This window comes from Malaclemys terrapin, chromosome 10 (genome assembly GCF_027887155.1).
Source record: "Malaclemys terrapin pileata isolate rMalTer1 chromosome 10, rMalTer1.hap1, whole genome shotgun sequence".
Lineage (NCBI taxonomy): Eukaryota > Metazoa > Chordata > Testudines > Emydidae > Malaclemys > Malaclemys terrapin.
The window spans coordinates 4,365,640-4,384,544 of record NC_071514.1 but is presented as its reverse complement, the minus strand read 5'-3'; the positions used below and the strand labels follow the sequence as shown (position 1 = coordinate 4,384,544).

Here is an 18,905-nt window from a genome sequence, read left to right as displayed (position 1 = left end):
ATTACCGAACCCGAGTGTAATTATTGCGGGGAAGGCGGCCGTGCCCTCCCAGCATCTGAAAGCGGCTGGGGCAGGGTTACCTAGAGGCCGCATAAATGTTGCATCCAACCCCCCTCCCAGCCGGGCTCGGTAACCCTAGCGAGGAGAAGACGGGCTCCTGGAGCCCAGGGAAATTTCAGTCTGACGGCGGGAAGCGCTGGGGACAGGGACTTAAACTGGCTGCATTTAACAGCACTTTTATGCGGGCGGGAGCCTGCGCCCCAAACTCCAAGGTGGGGCACCCGCCGCTCCCCAGCTCCCTCCACCCCCGTCCTCGCTGTGATTAATTCTGGGGTGTTTGAAAAGGACTGGTCCGGCCCCAGCCCTCAACGGCGAGACTTGATCATATTCCTAGGAAGAGATTTATGGCCCTAAATCTGCTTTCAAGGACAAATACGTTTAATGATACATTAAATCCCAAGCAGGCAATCGAATTTTCATAACAATACTCGCTTTAATATGGAACACATATGTTGGTGGAGGGCAAACGCTGTTCTAGTTGAATGGGAGGCTGTTTAACAAAAGTAATAGCTAGGGGCGATTCGCTGGCCGTTATTAACTTCTGTTTGATTAGTGTAATTGCTCAAATTTGGTCCGGACAGTATGATTAATTACAGTTTAATTAACGTGTCCATTAAGAGCACTTAATGCCACAATGCTTTAGAAACAGCCGGAGGAGCGGAGCTGCAGGAAAACGCCGGGTTTGTTTGGGTGGAGAAATGCCTTTTGAGGATGGCTATTTTTGGTAAATGACAATTGACGCTTTTAAAAATCGCTCCCCTCCCGCGTCCAAGCGAGCTGCCCGCGCAACGGACCAGCGATCCGCCGCCAGTTCGAGAGACTCGGGTCCTTTCGTTGCGATGATTTGATTTGAAGCAGTTCCCATCTCTGCAGGGGCTGCAGAGAGCCGAGATTGACGGGGGAGTTTTGTACACGCAGGCGGGGGGCTTTTCCTTTTGAACGCTAGTGGCCTCCCCCCCCAAAACATCCCTCTGCCTAATTCATCACAATCTCCGAGTGGCCAAATACCCCGCAGCCCCGTTGTAGGGAGTTTAACTAACGAATACAACGGGTCAACTTTTCCCACTCGAGTCCCCCCACCAGCCCGGCTTCGGGCCTGGCCCGTGGAGCCCTCCGACGCAGGCGAATGGCCGGGTTAGTCCCGAGCGAGCAGGAATGGTTCTTTCGGGGAGTTTGGGGCTGATGGTCCCGGGGGCTCGCCGAGCTGCTGCAGGGATTTAGAGAGAGATTCCCCACAGTGACCGAGCGGGACTAGGAGCTGTCAGAGTCCCCGAAGACCTGAAGGATGGTTATTGATCAGCTTATAAATAGTTAATCGCCCCAGGATTTCGTTACCGGCAAGTATTGCACCAATAGATCAGCGGGTTCGCGGGGAGGGGGCTGCAGCCGAGGCAGGCGGCTCGCCTGGGGGCTCGAATGCAAAGTTTAAAAAACAATCCGCGCCTTCCCCTTTTACTGCGCCTTCTAATTACCCCGCCGAAGACATCGTTAGCCAGAGGCCGGGATGACTTTCTGTCGCATTTCATGGCGTCTTTACTTTCCAACAAGAATTGATTGGGCTCTCTCGGAGGCCTCTCTGGATGGCCCCTTAACGTGATAAATAATAAATTCCTTAATTTCTCCGGCCATCGATTCCCCCCTCTGCTTTTGCTCCAGTTGGGCACCGCCAGGCCCCCCAACCAGCCCCGGCTCGGGCTTTTCGGGGCAATTTGAAGGCGGAGAAAACACCTGGCTCCAGGTTTTCGCCGCTTCTCTCCCTCTGCCAGCGGCTCCTCTGCCGGGTAGCTGAGTGCCACATTCAGGCCTGCCCTTCTCGCTCCGGCTAACCGAGGTAAGGCGAACTGCGGAGCCCGGGGGGGGCGGTGGGGGAAGCCGAAGTGTGCCCCCGAATGCACCCTCCGCTGCAAACTTCCCTGAGCCGGTTTTGTGCTCCGTGTTTGCAGCCCCAGCCGCTCTCCCAGCGCACCAACTTTTGACCCAGCTTGGCTAAAAACCAAAAATCCCAACCCTCGCCCACCACAGCGGTTTGGTTCCTGTCCTTCCCCAGGGGGAAGGCGCACTCCCAGACAGGAGCCGCTCGGTGATCCCCCTGGACTGACGCCTCTCGTCTACCAACCCGCATCCCTCGAAGGCAGGAGAAATAGTGTGTGAGGACGGGCTGCTTTGCCGGCTCCCCTTTCCCTCGGCCCCTTCCTCCCCCAGCACGAGTTTCCCTCTGCTTGCAGTGCGGGGAGACGGCCCAGGTGAAAGGTGGACAAATCCAAGCGCTTACCTTTGCCAGATCGCGTGGATTTTTCTAATCGCTTTTCCTTTCCTCCCCCCCCCCCACCACTTCCCCTCCCCCCAGCAATTTTTGTCCCCCCCCTTAAAGCAGCCCCGGCTGCGTTTTGATTGACTGGAGCGCAACCATGATTGACGCTCGCCCGGGTCCCGAAGGCAGTTAATGTAAATACGCGGGTGCTAAGTGGGTGTGCCTTCCTATGATTTTAGCTGTCACTGGATCAATGTGCAACGTCTTCAGCTAAGGATCAGCATCCTCCCTTGGACTTGCCATGTGGTCACTTTTCTTGTTGCATCTCCGCGCGGGAGGACGCGGGCGGAGGGCAGGCGCCCGGGCGCTCCCATGAAACTCCGCACCTTGCTTGGGGTTTGGATGCCGCTGCCGCCTGGCACGAACGGAACCTAGCGAGCTGGGGGTGGCTTGGTTTTGGGGGTTCTGCTGCTGGACTATTTTGACAAGTGCTCCCGACCTTGCCGCCACTCCAGGGATTGCACCGCCCAAGGTAAGCCCTTCCCCGCCCTGCCGGCCTGCACCCACGCTCCACGGCTGGCCTTGAATGTATTTTGCAACCCGGCTTCGAACCCAACACACCCAAATCCAAGCAGAGCCTGGGAGGCGCTGACAACAATATGTGGGTCGGTGTTTGCAGCGACATTTCGGGCTTTCCCTTCTGCCGCATGCCGCTCTGCTCCTTCTCGGGATGGCGCCTTTCTCGTTTCGGTTTATAGCGAAGTAATTCGTTTTAATACCAGAACATTCGGCCCCCTTCTGCCGGTTTCACGTCCAATTAGGCGTTGGGATGGGACTGCTGGTGTGGGGGGATGAGCGACTTGCTGCCTTGAATTAATCACTTAAAAACAAACAAAATCCCCCTCCTCCTCAAGCTAAATAAATACGTTTTCTTAGTATTGGATCCCAATGTTTTGGCGGCAGCCAAGACAACGAAGCCCCTGTGTCTGGAGCCGGGCCGCGTTTAGACAGAGCTGGGGTGAAGTTTTATTCACATTTTCGAGGAGGACACTTCAGTTATTCTGTGTAATTACCATGAAAGCTGCTTAACGCGGTGATCCCTTTTCGATAAGCTAATCTGCTTGGCTCACGTTTCCTTCTGCTCTCTGGGCGAGTGGGGAGCCTTATGGGGCAGGTCAGTAATCGCCCTCGCTCCTAATCCCCTGCAATGGCATTAGACAAGGGAGAAGGTCCAAGCCTGCCTGGTTCGAGTATAGTGGTCGATCCAGCGCATTTCAAAATAACACGGGGCCCAAAGTCTCGGCACAAACCCGCCAACTTTCGGCTGCTGGTGCATTTCCTAAACCTTCGCTCGTTCGGGCTGGCGCCTGGGAACCCTTTCAAACACGAGCGCAGCGGTTTTGATTAAATACATGTGGCCCTGTGTCACCGCAGGATTACTGCCAGGCTAAGAGACAGTGAGTTTATTTAAACCACGGTTCGGGTAAGTCCTCTCACGGTTAGCTAAAGTGGAGCAGACAGGTTAGCCAGTTATTTACTGAGTCGCTCCTCTAATGTGTAAATACAACTCCACGCAGCGCTAATTAAAGTCTATTTCCCTTTCCTCCAAATCTGGACAAATGCAGCACTTACCTAGCCGAGGTGCTATTTAACACAAATAGATTGGGGATAGTTTAGAGCGAGAAACCGAGCGTCTGAAATGGGAGAGATTAAAAATAGAGGAAAACGGGGGGAGGGGTGGACAAAAAAAATCCCCAACACTTTATGAAAGGATGTCGGGCTGGTGTGTTTAATGCCCTCCACTTTTGCTCCGAAATGGCCAAGGAGAAATCTGAGAACAAACAGGGTCGATTTGTGTTTTCATTTCTGACTTTGCTATTTACAGCTGTAACTAAAGACACCGAGAGATTCCTTTGCGACCTACAGAAGCGCATTGTGTCGCTCGTTAATATTTTATATTCGAGCTTCTCTTCCTCTCTCGGTGCCCACGTAATGCAGTAATTGTGGTAGATTTAAAATGACATGTTGGCCCTTATTCTCAGGTCTGCCTGGGTCTGGAGCCGCAGACAGATCCTGGTATAATAGGTGACGGGGGGAAAGGGGAAGAGAGATCTTACTTAACACACAGCAAAACCTTTCTGAATAGCGGCAGCCTCTAAAAACGTCTCCTTGTACCAGCCAGCGCCCAGGGAATTTTCTGCCTGTGCGATGCCCCTGTCGCGGTCTAGAGACGGATGCAGGGCTGCTGCTAAGACTGAATTTTACCAGGTAGGGGAGATCTGCTGCGACACAAAAGGCCCAACGATGCCCAGTTTGCCTGGCCTCCTGGCTGGCCGCTTTCCCCCAGGCGCAACGGGCACGCCAGGGCCGCGGGTGCGTGGCTAATCTCTGCCTTTTGTTGTGTTTTTGTTTTGCAGGCTTGTTTTGGGGGGGATGGAGGCGATTGCCAGTCAGATGGGAACGGGGAGAGACTCAAGCTCCTCCCCGAATTCAAAGCAAGAGCTGCAGCCCTACTCGGGCTCCAATCCCCTCAAGCCCAACCAAGTGGGTGAGACCTCCCTGTACGGCGTGCCCATAGTGTCCCTGGTCATCGACGGGCAGGAGCGCCTGTGCTTGGCGCAGATCTCCAACACCCTGCTCAAGAACTACAGCTACAATGAGATCCACAACCGGCGGGTGGCGCTGGGCATCACCTGCGTGCAGTGCACCCCGGTGCAGCTGGAGATCCTGCGGCGGGCCGGGGCCATGCCCATCTCGTCCCGGCGCTGCGGCATGATCACCAAGCGGGAGGCGGAGCGGCTCTGCAAGTCCTTCCTGGGCGAGCACAAGCCGCCCAAGCTGCCGGAGAACTTCGCCTTCGACGTGGTCCACGAGTGCGCCTGGGGCTCGCGGGGCAGCTTCATCCCGGCCCGCTACAACAGCTCCCGGGCCAAGTGCATCAAGTGCGGCTACTGCAGCATGTACTTCTCGCCCAACAAGTTCATCTTCCACTCCCACCGCACGCCGGACTCCAAGTACACGCAGCCCGACGCCGCCAACTTCAACTCCTGGCGCCGCCACCTCAAGCTGAGCGACAAGACGGCCACGGACGAGCTGAGCCACGCCTGGGAGGATGTCAAGGCCATGTTCAACGGCGGCACCCGCAAGCGGACCTTCTCCCTGCACGGGGCGGCCGCCGCCTCCTCGGCCGCCAAGGCCGCCCTGCACCCGCCGCCGCCCGGCGGAGCCGAGCTGGCCCCGGTGCACAAGAGTCTACGCTGCAGCGGCGAGGAGGCGCCCGGGGAGCGCGGCGCGCTGAGCTTGGCCGGGGCGCACGGCGGGGCGGCCGGGGCGCACGGCGGGGCCGGCGCGGTACGCAGCTACCCGGTCATCCCGGTGCCCAGCAAAGGCTTCGGCATGCTGCAGAAGCTGCCGCCGCCGCTCTTCCCGCACCCCTACGGCTTCCCGGCCGCCGCCTTCGGGCTCTGCCCCAAGAAGCAGGACGACTCGCTGGGCGGAGCCGGCGGGGGCGAGCCCGGCAAAGGGGGCGCCCTGCCGCCGGGCATGTTCTGGGGCCACCCGCACCCCCACCCGCACCAACCCCAGCAGCCGCCGCACCAGGCCGGCGCCGGCAAGGACAGCGGCGTCTACCCGCCCTTCCCCATGTTCTGGCCGGCCGCCGGCAGCCTGCCTGTGCCGCCTTACCCGGCCCAGAGCCAGGCCAAAGCGGCCGCCACCGCCGTGGTGGTGGCGGCCGCCGCAGCCGCCGCCGCGGCCGCCGCCGACCCGCCGGGCCTGGGCGGCCGCCACAGCGAGCTGGAGGGCTCGGAGCCGTCGGGGAGCGGACGCAGCAGCGCCACCCCGCAGGAGGGCTCCGGGGCGGACGGCGAGCGCTGCTCCAGCGCCCTCTCCAGGGCGGCCGCCGAGGAGGAGCGGTCCGGGGACGAGGCGCTGCTGCCCCCGCTGCCCCTGCCCAGGAAGGGCAGTTACCTGTCCGCCTTCCGCCCCGTGGTGAAGGACGCGGAGAGCATCGCCAAGCTCTACGGCACCCGGGAGGCCTACGGTGGGACGGGCCGGAGCGCGGCCGGCTACCTGTCCCCGGACTTCCTCAGCGAGGGCAGCTCCAGCTACCGCTCCCTCTCGCCCGGCGCCGACACGGCCGACGAGCCCGAGGTGGACGTGGAGTCCAACCGTTTCCCCGAGGACGAGGAGGAGGAGGCGGCGGCGGCCGTCGAGGAGGCGGAGGAGCCGCCGCCTCTGGCCGAGGAGAAAGCCGGGGAGCAGGGGCCGGAGGAAGGGAACCGGCCGCCGCCCGAGGGGAGCCCGCAGAGGAGCAGCAGCAGAGGCGGCTACGAGGTGGGGGGCTCCGCCGGGGACCCCGCTCCAAGCTGGGCCCTTCCCTACCTAGGGCGCTGCGCCCACGGGCGCGCAGAGATGGTAGCGCCGGGCCTGGGTGCAAGGTCTCAGCCCCCGGGAGAGGCCAGGGCGGCGCAGGCAGTGTCCGGGCAGATGCCAGAGACCAGGCCCTGGGGAGGTGGCGGACATAGGAGGAAGTGGACACAGCTCTAAGCCCCGGGAGCTGTGTCTGGCTCCGGGTGGAGCCGGCAGGGGAGCGTCACTGGCCGCAGCCTCCCGGACGTTCAACCCCGCACGGTGTGAACTCCCAGGCACGTCAGAGGTGGCTTTGATTCACCCCCCACCCCCACCTTTCTATTATTTTGAAAGGGGTTATTCGGCGCACCTGTAAATTTACATGCAGCCGCATTAAACCACAGCTAATTAACCTGATTAGAAGGATTGCTTTCATGCTTAGGGGGAAAATTGCCTAAAATTAGGCGGCTGCTGGGTCTGTGGGGGCTGCAGGCTTTGAAGAGCTCTTGTACTCCGCGGTTGAATTTTAATGGGGGTAATTTTCTCCGGAGCGCTAATAATTACGCTTAATAAAACGATAGTCGCCTTCTACCGCGGGGCTGTAACTCTCCGGCAACCCCCAGCAGCAGTAACTGGTCCTAACTCTGGGGTCTTCTCCACCCCGAATGCACGAAACCCGTCTGGGGCTGGCTCAGGGTCCTCGCTGGGGTGACCCCTCCGCTCCCCCCAGCTAAATCCATGTAATTGTTCCGTTTCTTTTGAAGGTCTACACCCAGGAAAGAGAAGACCATCTGCAGGCTCTGAAGAACGCTGCTTCACTGGGGCCTGCAACCACTTATCTTTGCAACCCCGAGGCAAATGGTAAAATTGACCTCTTTGCTAGCAATTGTCTCCGATGGCTTGAAATTTAAACGGGGGAGGGGGAGAGAAAATAGTGGCAACCCCCCCCTTTGGAATAATTCTTATTCCAAGCCTGCTAATAGACTATATGAATCTTTCCATGTCATTTCCATTTTTGGCAGGACCTTCAAACAAACTTAGCTGTGTTAAGGGAAGGTCTTCCATGCAAATAAGCCAAACCGGGTGTCATTTTGATAGACTGCTTTTTTTTTTTACTGGGATTTATTTAGGTGCAAATATTTGCTGCGTGTCACTTGTCCTTAAAGGGCAAGTATTTTACGCTCCCAGTATCTGCTGGAGTTATCTCTTGCAAAAGGTCTGGCAGCGAAAACTTCAAAACCGCTGCTGAATTTTTAATGGAGAAGCCTGTGATTTTTGACTCTGTTTTCAACTCGATTCGGTGTCTCCTGTTTAGGAGAGCGTGCGCGCTGAATGCATAAACCTCCAGGAGAGCAAGCGACTTTCCACTTGCAAGGCGATTAGGATTAGAAGGCTTTAATAAGGACTTTGTCCTTAATTATGTAATTAAGGATATATTAGGATCATACTTTCGTTGCTTATGGTTGAAAATCGGTTTATTAACTTTAAGAGCAAGATAAGGACGACAATCACTCGACAGCAGAGGATTTAGAGACCAGCAAATCCTATCAAGACCAAAGGAATGTCTCGCATCCAAGCCCTGTAAATACCGACAGAGGTAAGCAGGAGGTCCAGGATTTCCCGTCTGTTCCAAAGGAGGTTTTTTGTGTTGTAACCCGGCCTGTGAACGTCCAGACGTAGAACTGCGGTGGAAACCGGAGTGCGGGCCAAGGGACAATAATCACAACTCCTGCGCTCCTTATCTTCCGCCTAAATAATAGATATTTTTGACAGCACTTTTTCTCCCCTGAAAGGAGCTCATTTAAATCACCAGTAAGAAGCTGTCCCCTACAGCTTTAGGCAAATAAATATTTAAATAACGTGGTGAATTACAAGTAACTTTTCCTAGGTTGCTATGGCCTTGTTTCCTTCCCCCCCCCCCCGCCACTTCCCCCACTCTGGGTTTTGTCATTTACACAGATGAGAAGTAGGATCCGGTTTTAGCTGTAATCCCCCACCCCACTTTCATTATTTAATACCCCACCGGTTTGAGGAGCTTACAGACAAACTTTGTTTAAATGCGGAACAGGACTCGCTGATCTCCACCCGCAACTATTTGAAGAGTTGTCGGTTGTGTCTTTCACAATTTAGTTAGTTAAACTTTCTGGCCCGGGTCGGGGCACTGTTTATGGACAGTCAGGTTCTTGCACGTGTCCCACAGTCCCTCGCCCCAGTAACAGAGCTGAACTCAAACCAGTGCTTCAGGGCTCCTATAGGCGCAACTATCTAACCCTATGCATGTTCTGCACTGCAGGTGAGGAAGGTCTCAGCATTGACTTTATGGGGACCCAACTAGTTGAAAAAGACATTGAAAATCTGGCAAGAGGTGAGGTTCCGGGGCTCCGGTGACCCTCTGGCAGGGGGATTTTTCCATTAGCTTCTCAGCTGTATCCTCCCACAAGCTGATTGATCAACTCAGTAACCTCAGGTCCCGACCGGGTGCGTGTGTGGCGGGGGAGGAATCGATAGGTTTCAGTTCTTGGTGTGAATCGGGCTCCGCAATCCAATGAACTGGATGCGGATAAATAAACCGATTTTCGGGTCTTACACAAAGACCTTGGGAGGCGGAATCAAAGCAGAAGGGGTTGGAAAGCGTGGGCTCTATTGCCTTCTGGCCAGGAGACATAATGCCAGCTCTACACCGGAGTGACTCGAACACAAGAAGCGCGTGAGAAACTCCTTACGCAGGGGATAGAGCAATCCCAGTGCGTGGCTGGCTTTATACGCCCGTTCCTCTCCCTTTTGGGTTTTGAACAAGTGAAATAGATGGAGGGTGAGCGAGAGAGATTTGGGTAAATGGGAATCTACTTCTCCGTCCTGTCCAAAGGACCGGATCCGAATAGTAAAAGGAGTGGAAGTGGGCTCGAATCGCGCACCTAGCAGAGATGCCGGGCGCTGGTAAAACAGGCCGGGTAGATAACGCGCGGTGGTGATGACCTGGCTGCCAATAAAGGGGCAGAAACTGGCCGAGAAGGGCTCGTTTCTCGCTGGCTGGCTGGCGGGGTGTCTTACAGAAAAGCTATCGAGGCCTGGCCAGGGATCCCAAACTGTAACTAACCCCGTCAGCGTTTACAGACGCCGTGCAAGGGGGCCAGGCTGCTGCGTGGGATGGTTAATTCACCTCCACCTTCTGTTGTCACTTTCCATAAACCCGTTAAGACGCTGAAGGCTGGGGGGTGATTTGCATTGTCCTTAATGGGCTGGGATTTGAAGCGGCCCCGTGATTCAGCCCGAAGAGCTGAAATCTGCCAAACGTGGGTGATCAGAAATCCCCAGGAATGATTCACGACACAGATTGGGCTTAAAACCACCGACCCGCTGTGATTGCAGCCTCTCTCCTATTAAAAACGCCTCACCCTAGTGTAAGGGTTGGAGCCTCCTGGCTTCCCAGGACGCTTGTGTGCGCCCTGAAAACGAAAGCAGCCCCCAGCCCCATCCCTTCGGATGGACCCCGTCGATTTCAGGTGCCTTTCGTTCCCACGCCGAGTGCCCCGTTTATCGTTTTATTTAGGCCGTAGGTATTTTTTTCCGGGAGCGATTAACTCCTGTGATTAATGTAATATAATGCGATTCGAGCAAACGCGGCTCCTTCTCCAGCTGGAAAGTGTGTTTTCTCACGTGAGGCTTTATTTTTCCACAGACGAATTGCAAAAACTGCTCCTGGAGCAAGTGGAGCTTAGGAAGAAATTAGAACGGGAATTCCAAAGTCTGAAAGGTACCAACCCCCGACCCCCCCCAACCAACCCCCTAAGAGCGTCTCCTCTGCCGAGCCGCCTTGATGGGTCACGTATCAACGACTCCGGTTTTTAGAACGACTTAAAATCCACTTGAACCCGTCCCACTGGGGTCTTGTTGCTTCGCACTATTTTGAGCAAGCCTCCAACGGAAAAGTGGGACACGTCCCCCAGCCGCAGGGCTGTTTTAACCTCCCCGCTACATGCATGCTTGGGCCGAGGGGGAGGGCGGCTGCTTTACCGTTCTCACTTCCTGCCGCCTGCCATCCGCACAGATAATTTTCAGGATCAGATGAAGAGGGAGCTGGCGTATAGGGAAGAAATGGTCCAACAGCTACAAATTGTCAGAGGTAAGGCTCGACTCAGGTGAGCCGCCCTGGTAGGGAGCTTGCCATGTGAGCTCTGTCATTTACATGTAAATGGGAGGTAATTTAACAATTATTTTTTTCATTGAATATCCTTTTGTATAGTCTGATTAGCCTCGGAATCGCAAGCCAGCCCAGCATACGGCTCGGAGGCATCATTACAGAGGAGTGATTGAACTTCTTATCGAAGCAATTTCCAGGGCTTCTAAATTAAAAACCGAGGCGTAAAATTACCTGGGAAGTAATGCCTAAGTTGGCTTGAATGTTGACTGTATCCGTCTGCCTTCAAGCGCAATTCTCAGCCGTTACTTTGCAATCCCAGGCTCCGATCAGAAGCCAGCGCGCTCCTCGGTTTGTTTTTAAACCCCAAACTCCAAGGCCGGGTTTCATTAAAGCTCGAAGGGGCTGTGTGTGGGGTGGTGATTTATGCCCTTCACTCTGATCCGTCCCCCTCTTCCCAGATACCCTGTGTAACGAACTGGACCAGGAGAGGAAAGCTCGCTACGCCATCCAGCAGAAGTTGAAAGGTATCTCTCCAAAGCATGGCAGGAGATGGGGAAATGCCCACCTGGAAAATCATTGTCTTGGGGGGTGGGGGAGGAATACACGGATGCGAAATAAAACGCGGGCCACTTGGGTTTGTAACCAAACCGGTGTCGATACGACGGGGAAATGTTGAACCAGGTGTGCAGGGGGAAGGGGGCAGATCTGTAAATCGCCTCAATCAATAGTCCTTGAAGAGGGATGCACCTGAGATTGTGCCGCTGTCAGGGGAAGCCCCGGGCGGTGGGGATCGGAACCGGGCCCGGTGTGAACGCATGCGGGGGACCAGGAGTAACGAGGTTTGCTTTGTGTCTGTCTCTCTTTGCAGAGGCCCACGACGCGCTCCACCACTTCTCCTGCAAAATGCTCACGCCTCGCCACTGCACGGGGAACTGCTCCTTCAAACCGCCCCTGCTACCCCAATGAGCCCCCCCCCCCTTCCCGCCAAAGCCATGCGACTTCGGAGTGTGAATAGCCGGCAGCCCCTTGCGCCGCGAAAGGGAAAACCCAGCCACAAGCCATTTCTAAGGAGACACGTGTAAATACAGGACTGCGTGGAGCTCTCGGGCTCCGCGTTTCTAGAAGTGTAAATACAGCTCCTCCAGTCTGCGAATCCGGGCAGCTGACCGCCAAGGTGTAAACGGACCAAAAGCGAATTAACAAAACAAAACGCCCCCAGACACGGTCCGCTGTGAATCGGTTCTATCCAAGGAATCTCCTTGCTCACTGTCTGCCCCCTCCATGCCTACCTGTCTGTCCACTTCTTGAAACCCTTGTCTAGACTGGAAAAAGTGGCTATGTGCAATGGATATAAATGTACTGTGATTTCTCTTGGTCCAGTATTTGTTGAATTTTTATTTATTTATTTATGATGTATATTTATTTCCCCTCCACGCTCCCTTGTAAATGATGGATGTGACAGCACTTTATCGGGCGGTTTGCGACTCACGGTACACCCAAGGAAAGGAGAAATAAATAAAAACAACCCTGCCCCTGTTGTGGGGGGAGACACCTCTGTACGCCATTTTTGTTCTTTAATAAAAACAACCTTTAAGCACAGTGGGGTGGCTGCTGAGTTGTTGCCCCGGCGTGAGACGAGGGGAAGGCGGGCACCGAACTCTGTTCGAAGTGATTCGACTCAATCCACTTGTAACAGGGAGTGGCTCGAATGGGCTCCGAATTGGCTCAGGCCGGGGTCTAAGCACGGGGTAGCCGCTCTTCCTGGCTAAAACGCGGGGAGGTCCAGAGCAATACCTGGAGCAAAGTGTCTACAATTCATTTCCGAGCAGAATCCTAGACACCCCCCCCCCCCCGGGGCTAGGCAGGACTGGGAAGGGACCCGTCCTACCTGCGCCCCAGGGTAATACCCAGCCCCTTCCTCTGCCCCTCCCCCACCTCTGGTTCTCACCCCCCGCCCCAGGGGCCCAGGAGGCTCTTATTCAATTAGCCCCCCCCCCCGACCTGACCCCCCAGCTCCAGCCAGAGGAGCCGAGGCGCGGTCTCCACCCCAGCCAGCTGCGGACGGGGGAGGGACACGCTGGAGTCCCGGGGCCATCTCCCCGGCCGTCAGCGGGGCGGCCTCTGGCGCGCCCTGGTTTTGGTTCATTGCCGCCGTTCTCCCCGCCCCAGAGCCAGCCGCGCCCGGCGCAAAGCCGAGGCTGGAGGCGAGATCAGCTGTTCAGGCCCCATTTCCTCTGGCCGGGACCCGCTGCTGCTACCAGGGGGGCAGGAGCCGGCCCTTGCTGCTCGCTGGGACCGGACCGGCTCCGCAGCGCCTAGGAGTGAAGACAGCAGGCTTCCTAGAGCCCCCCGGCCCCTGCCCTGGGAGCTGACTGGTTCCTTGGCCCGCTCCTTCCCCAGATCCCAGCCCGGAGTTGGGGCATTTCCCTCCCTTGGTGCAAAGGCCCAAACAACGCCCGGTGCTTTGCCACCTGCTCGCCCCTTCCCAGTCCCCCCTCCCCGAATCGGAGTGAGACCCAGAGAAGAGACAGAACCGGTTTCACGCTGCATGGGCCTGCTGGGGTGTAGCGGGCTTCGCCTGGCCCGAGCGCTCTGCTGCAAAGGGCATGGGGCGGGGGAGCTTTTCTTTGCAAAGTTTCCTCCGCTGTGGGGCCGCCCTGGGAGCTCCCTAAGGCGCCTTCTAGGCTGGGGTCACCCAGGGGAGTCCGGTCCTGAGCTCTGAGGGGCCGGCGCACCCCTTCGCCCTGAACACCTGCGTCCAGCCCGGGATGCACCTAGCCAGAAACAGCTGCCGAAGCAGGGGGAACGGCGGACCCCGCGAAGGGGGGGGGGGGTTGCCTGGCTGGCCCGCCCCAGGCAGCGTGGGGAGGCTCTCCCGGCCGAGCCCATCGGGCAGTCACTGCCCTGCCCGTGCGTCAGCGGCATCCCATTAAATAGGGGCTAAAATCACAGGCAGGGTGTCCGCTGATTAGCTGATCTTGTAGGCCAAGCTGGTACGCTTTTGTCGAGGCCCCACATACCGCTGCACGTGGCCGGGCTCCCAGGGAAGGAGGGAGACACCCCAGCAAACTTTCATCAGCTGGCGGGATCTTACTGGGTGCAGGTCCCCCTCCCCTGCCCTGAACAACGGGGCTGTAGGTTATTTACCAACTGGTTTGTATAGACCGGGGTCGGCAACCTGTCGAGCCTTCATTGATTCACTCTGATTTAAGGTTTTGCCAGTCATACATTTGAACGTTTCTAGACGGTCTCTTTCCAGACGTCTATAATATAGAACTAAACTATTGTTGTATGGCAAGTAAATAAGGTTTTTAAAATGTTTAAGAAGCTTCATTTAAAATTAAATTAAAATGCAGAGCCCCCCGGACCGGTGGCCAGGATCCGGGCAGTGTGAATGCCATTGAAAATCAGCTCGCGTGCCATAGGTTGCCTACCCCTGGTATATACGATGTATTGAATCGGTAAATAAATGCTGAATTTGCTCTGAAATTGCTCCACAAAGAGGTCCAGGCTGCTACCCTGGGAGCCACACGCAGCATTGGTTTGGGCTAGTTCTTGTTCCAAATGAGAGCTCTCCGTTTCCCCCATGTTTCTCTTCTAAAACATCCACTCCCCAGGTCTGCCTAGCTCACCTTGCTCAGGCAGCCCAGACATAAACAAACCGTTAACCTCCCCCCTCCAGAAATCCTGGGCGTGGGATTTCACCACACCGAGTCCCCTAACGCTAAGCAAGCACCAGGGCCGGCTCCAGGCACCAGCTTGTCAAGCAGGTGCTTGGGGCGGCCACTCCGGAGAGGGGCGGCATGTCCAGGTATTCGGCGGTAATTCGGCGGACGGTCCCTCACTGTGGCTCGGAGTGTAGGACCTCCCGCCGAATTGCAGCCGCAGATCGTGATCGTTCGCGGCTTTTTTTTTTGGCTGCTTGGGGCGGCCAAAACCCTGGATCCGGCCCTGGCAAGCAGCAACCGATCGCTGCTGTTGGGCCGAGTGAAATAAGCAGCGCGACCCAAACAAAACACTTCAAAGTGCCTCTACTAGGGTGACCAGACAGCAAATGTGAAAAATTGGGACTGGGTGGGGGGTAATAGGAGCCTATATAAGAAAAAGCCCCAAAAATCGTGACTGTCCCTATAAAATCGGGACATCTGGTCACCCTAGCCTCTGCCCCCCCAGGGGGTAGGCGCTGACCTGGGCGTCTGCCACACAGACTCACGGCTCCATGGGGGGCAACTGAGGTTTCATCCATTCAGCAAAACAGTGGAGCTGTTGAAGTGCAGAGCGGTGGAAAGCCCCTGACCCCAGATTTGGTATTTCTTGTGTGTGCACTTTTACTTTCAGCAAGTATCGTGCGCCTGCCGGTAACACGAGGCGTGTGATCAGAACCACAGGCCCATCGGAGAGGCCTGGCCACGGAAGAGCGATCACATGACTTCTGGAGCTAACACTGTCTTAGGAAATGCCAGTATTTTTTTAAAAATAACATTAATAGCAGAATTATTGGGCTGTGCACAATTATTGATAATTATACAATTTATTGCTGATTGTGGGGAGCTGCTGTCTATTGTAATTAGTTTCTCAGATGCTAATTAAATTAAATGAAACATTAATAGGGGAAATATGGTGTTATTAACAACAACAACCGGAGCCTACTGGCGCTAATAAATATATTTCTTATCCTAAGGCTGCCACCTTGCGAATTTAAATAGGAACAGCAGGTAATTCTAGGCCTATCATCCTAGACGCAAAATTTCAAGGCATTCAAAGTTGCTGGGAAAAACCAGTTGCATAGGAGTTCTGTAGTCCATTTTTATTATATACAAGAGCACTTATCCTGACCTCTTCTTTGTGAGAAAAGCTTGAGTGCAAAAGAAGCTCAGAATCATTTCAACATTGTACCTTACAACTATTGCCATCTTCTTAGTACTGCGGAAGAAAATAACTTTGGCATCTCAAAATGCAGGTGCCAGAATATTTCTTCTGGAGAAGGGGTTTTTAATGAGCTGTTACCAGCCCTACAACATTTCCAAAGAGCAGAGTTTTGTTTGAACTGAACAAACTACCAGATTTGCCTTCAGTGATGATTTGCATTTCAAATTAAATTGCACTATAAGCAAAAACACTTTAATTCCAACCCCAGAGTTTTCAGGTACGTCCCACTACTGGTGTGACGACATCAGAGCACATAATAGAGGCACATTTCAACCCAAATGACATGTGATACCATCCATTTAAAATCATATACGTAGCATTTTTATATACTGACCACTCTCTTCTTTCTATGTAATGGGTTATTTTATATGATAAAGAGTGATGTGTTATGCTATAAACATGTCTTAGTTTTGACTTTTGGGGCATCAATATTCCCATAGCCCTACAATTAAATGACAGTTTTAAAAGCAATTGTCTGGCTCATAGGCGTCATTTCTGCCAACCTATATTCCTCCAGCTCATTGTCTCTCTTTTCATAGGCCCCAGGTGATCACCGCGCCCCCCCATCATGGCACCTTGCTCCTTGGCAGACACAACTGGCAGTTAATGTTTGGCAGCTTTGGAGTTGCCGCTGAATTGCCATGAGGTTGAGCAGCAGATGGTCAAGTGGACTTCTATTCCAGCCTCCATAGGCCTATTTCCCTTTACTTCACCTTCAAGTAGAGGTACAAATGAACTGGAAGCACCGCAATAATGCTGCAGGGATGCAATCCTAAATTAAGTGCCCGTCCAAGGAAATACATAGTTGTGACCTCTAGGCTGTGCTTTCTCATTGGCTCCGGAATAGTCAGGTAAAAGCCAATGTCTCTGTTCTATATGGGAGATTATGTAAGTGGAAGGAGATGCAGTTGCTGTTTCAAAATTTCTTGGGTCAGCAAAAGAAGGAGCAGTATACCAAGGGGAACTGCTTCATCCAGGTAAACTGCAGTGTCACGACCAGATTCTCCATTGTCTTGTACCCTGTGTATTCATTTATCTCTGTGCAAACACTTGATCTTACCTGGACGCCTTTTACGCTCATTTGTCACAGGGTAGGTGACGCCAGGCTCAAGGTGAGGGCAACAGAGAACCAGGCCCTAAGTGTTTGAAGGGATTCTCTGCCCTGGTAAGAAGGGGGACAGATAGACATTGCTCTGGGAATAAAATGCACCAACAGCTTTTATATCACTGCTCTTCTGAGGGGCTTGAAATAGTGACTAGGTAGTATTTGATATACACTGTGCAGAGCTGGAGATGAGCACACAAAGTAAAAGACGCTGGAGCATCAGCCCCAAATACGTAGATTTCTTTGTGTGCACAGCAGGTGGCACTCTTTCTTCTTAGTTAGCCTTGAACCATTGCCTCAGCCTGGCATTGGGAACAATGCGCTGTTAGCGGCATCATCTTTCATATGTGCTGCAAACCAGAGATCTTGATCACTTCTGATTATCCCATGCCGGTTTTCACAGGAGTAGAGGTGTTAGCTCAAGACTCCTGATGCAATTTCAGCTTGGAAATTATGTCCTGCCCCCTTAGATTGCCCTTGAAATTTTAGCTTAATACCATCTGGCATGCATGCTTCGTCTCCCTGATTTAAATGGTTTGCAATGTTACCGTGTGCTTGCTCTTAACAAGCACCTGAGAGGTGGCAGCATTTCAGTGGCTTTTAAAATACCTCCTGATTTGCAAAGCCCTTTGGAATCCTTCAAAACGGATTTCGCGTTTGTAAGATGTTGTAATATCCGGCAAAATATAATTTAAAAAAAATTAAATGCTTTCTTTAGTGCACCAACACTTCTCCTTTTCCAGGTGTTCTCCATCAGCAGCGTTGCCAGCTCTTGTGATACTCACACTAAAAATGCAATATTGATGTTTTACTTATAGCTCCAGTTCCAGGAGTCCAGTGACTGGATAAGAATCTCAGCTTTCATTAAAAAAAACAAACAAACAAACAGAAAGTTTCTAGCCCTTGTGGTTGTGGAGAGAAACTTGCAAATGTAACTGGAGTGAGGCTGAAAAGCGCAAAAACCAGAAGGGAAAGAAAAAGAACCCCAAACTTCTTATTTTAAAGTACTGATGTTCGGGGGGGGTGGGGGGCAGGGGCTGAGTCATTATTTCTGAATGCTGGGGTTGGTAATATTGTGCTTTAGTGACCTGCAGGGAAATGCCACCACTTCCAGCTAACTACCCCATCGCCAGCGCCTCTCTGACTGGTTTCCCATCCACGTACTTACCAGACCTGATGGAGCTGGTTTGCTACAGATAGTTTTGTTAGGCATTCTGACAATGCCATTATCTAAGCCATTTGCTCAGAAGCTGTTGGTGAACCTACATTTCCCCACAGAGGAGGCTGTTTCAGCTTCCATGGGGGGGTCAGGGGAGAACCCAGCAGTGTAAACAGCTGTGTTTTGGGTGGGGGAGCAGGCAGTGCAGTGGCAGGAATTGGTGGCCAGATACCTTGCACCAGTGAAGTCACCAGGACGGTGAAATGCAGTGAGGTTGGTTCATTCCTGGCTGGCACACAGTGGTGGCAGCTCCTGTCTTGCCCGTAATCCAGGCTCTTTGGGCAGTGACCCCATTAATGCTGCTGTGAGTGTGAGATGAAACTGCAGGTAGTTATTGGTGCCTGTTATAGGGTATATTAACCCCGTACTGGGCCAATGGGGCCTGACCAATCACTGTGGGCCCAGGAGACCACGCCCCCTCACCCCAGCTGCACATGCTCCCGGTGGAAGGGACAGATAAAAGGAAGCCGCCCAGCTCAGTCTGGGCTGGTGGAGGGGAAGGAAGGACGTGTTGTGGAGGCACCAGTGGACATGGACTATCCTGGGGATGACCAGGTGATTATGGAATCACTAGTGGGATGCTGACCTGTGGCCAGCTGAGGAGATACCTGAGATGAGCCGTGTGGTAGGAAGTGACCCAGGGAATGTATTAGAAGCTGATGCTTGAACACTCAACTGGGAATTTCCTGGCGTCATAGGACCCTGGGTTGGAACCTGGTGGAGTAGGGTGGGCTAGGGTTCCCCTCCTTGCCCCCCCTGGAACTTACCACTAGATGTGGCTATTGGGGGGACTACAGCCATAGACTGATTGTTTGTCCTGCCCTGCCTAGAGTGTGCCCTAGAGCATGCC

At 54.2% G+C, this 18,905-nt stretch overlaps 1 protein-coding gene across 1 annotated transcript; it reads left to right on the top strand.

The window, feature by feature from the left end:
* Nucleotides 1-4,744: 4,744 nt before the first annotated feature.
* On the top strand, nucleotides 4,745-12,395 carry SKOR1 (SKI family transcriptional corepressor 1). Its single transcript, XM_054042617.1, is given in 8 exon segments — nucleotides 4,745-6,769; nucleotides 7,357-7,522; nucleotides 8,151-8,258; nucleotides 8,955-9,026; nucleotides 10,341-10,415; nucleotides 10,710-10,784; nucleotides 11,261-11,326; nucleotides 11,671-12,395. Coding segments are annotated over 8 exon segments (2,685 nt in total). The 3' UTR covers nucleotides 11,769-12,395.
* Nucleotides 12,396-18,905: the final 6,510 nt, after the last annotated feature.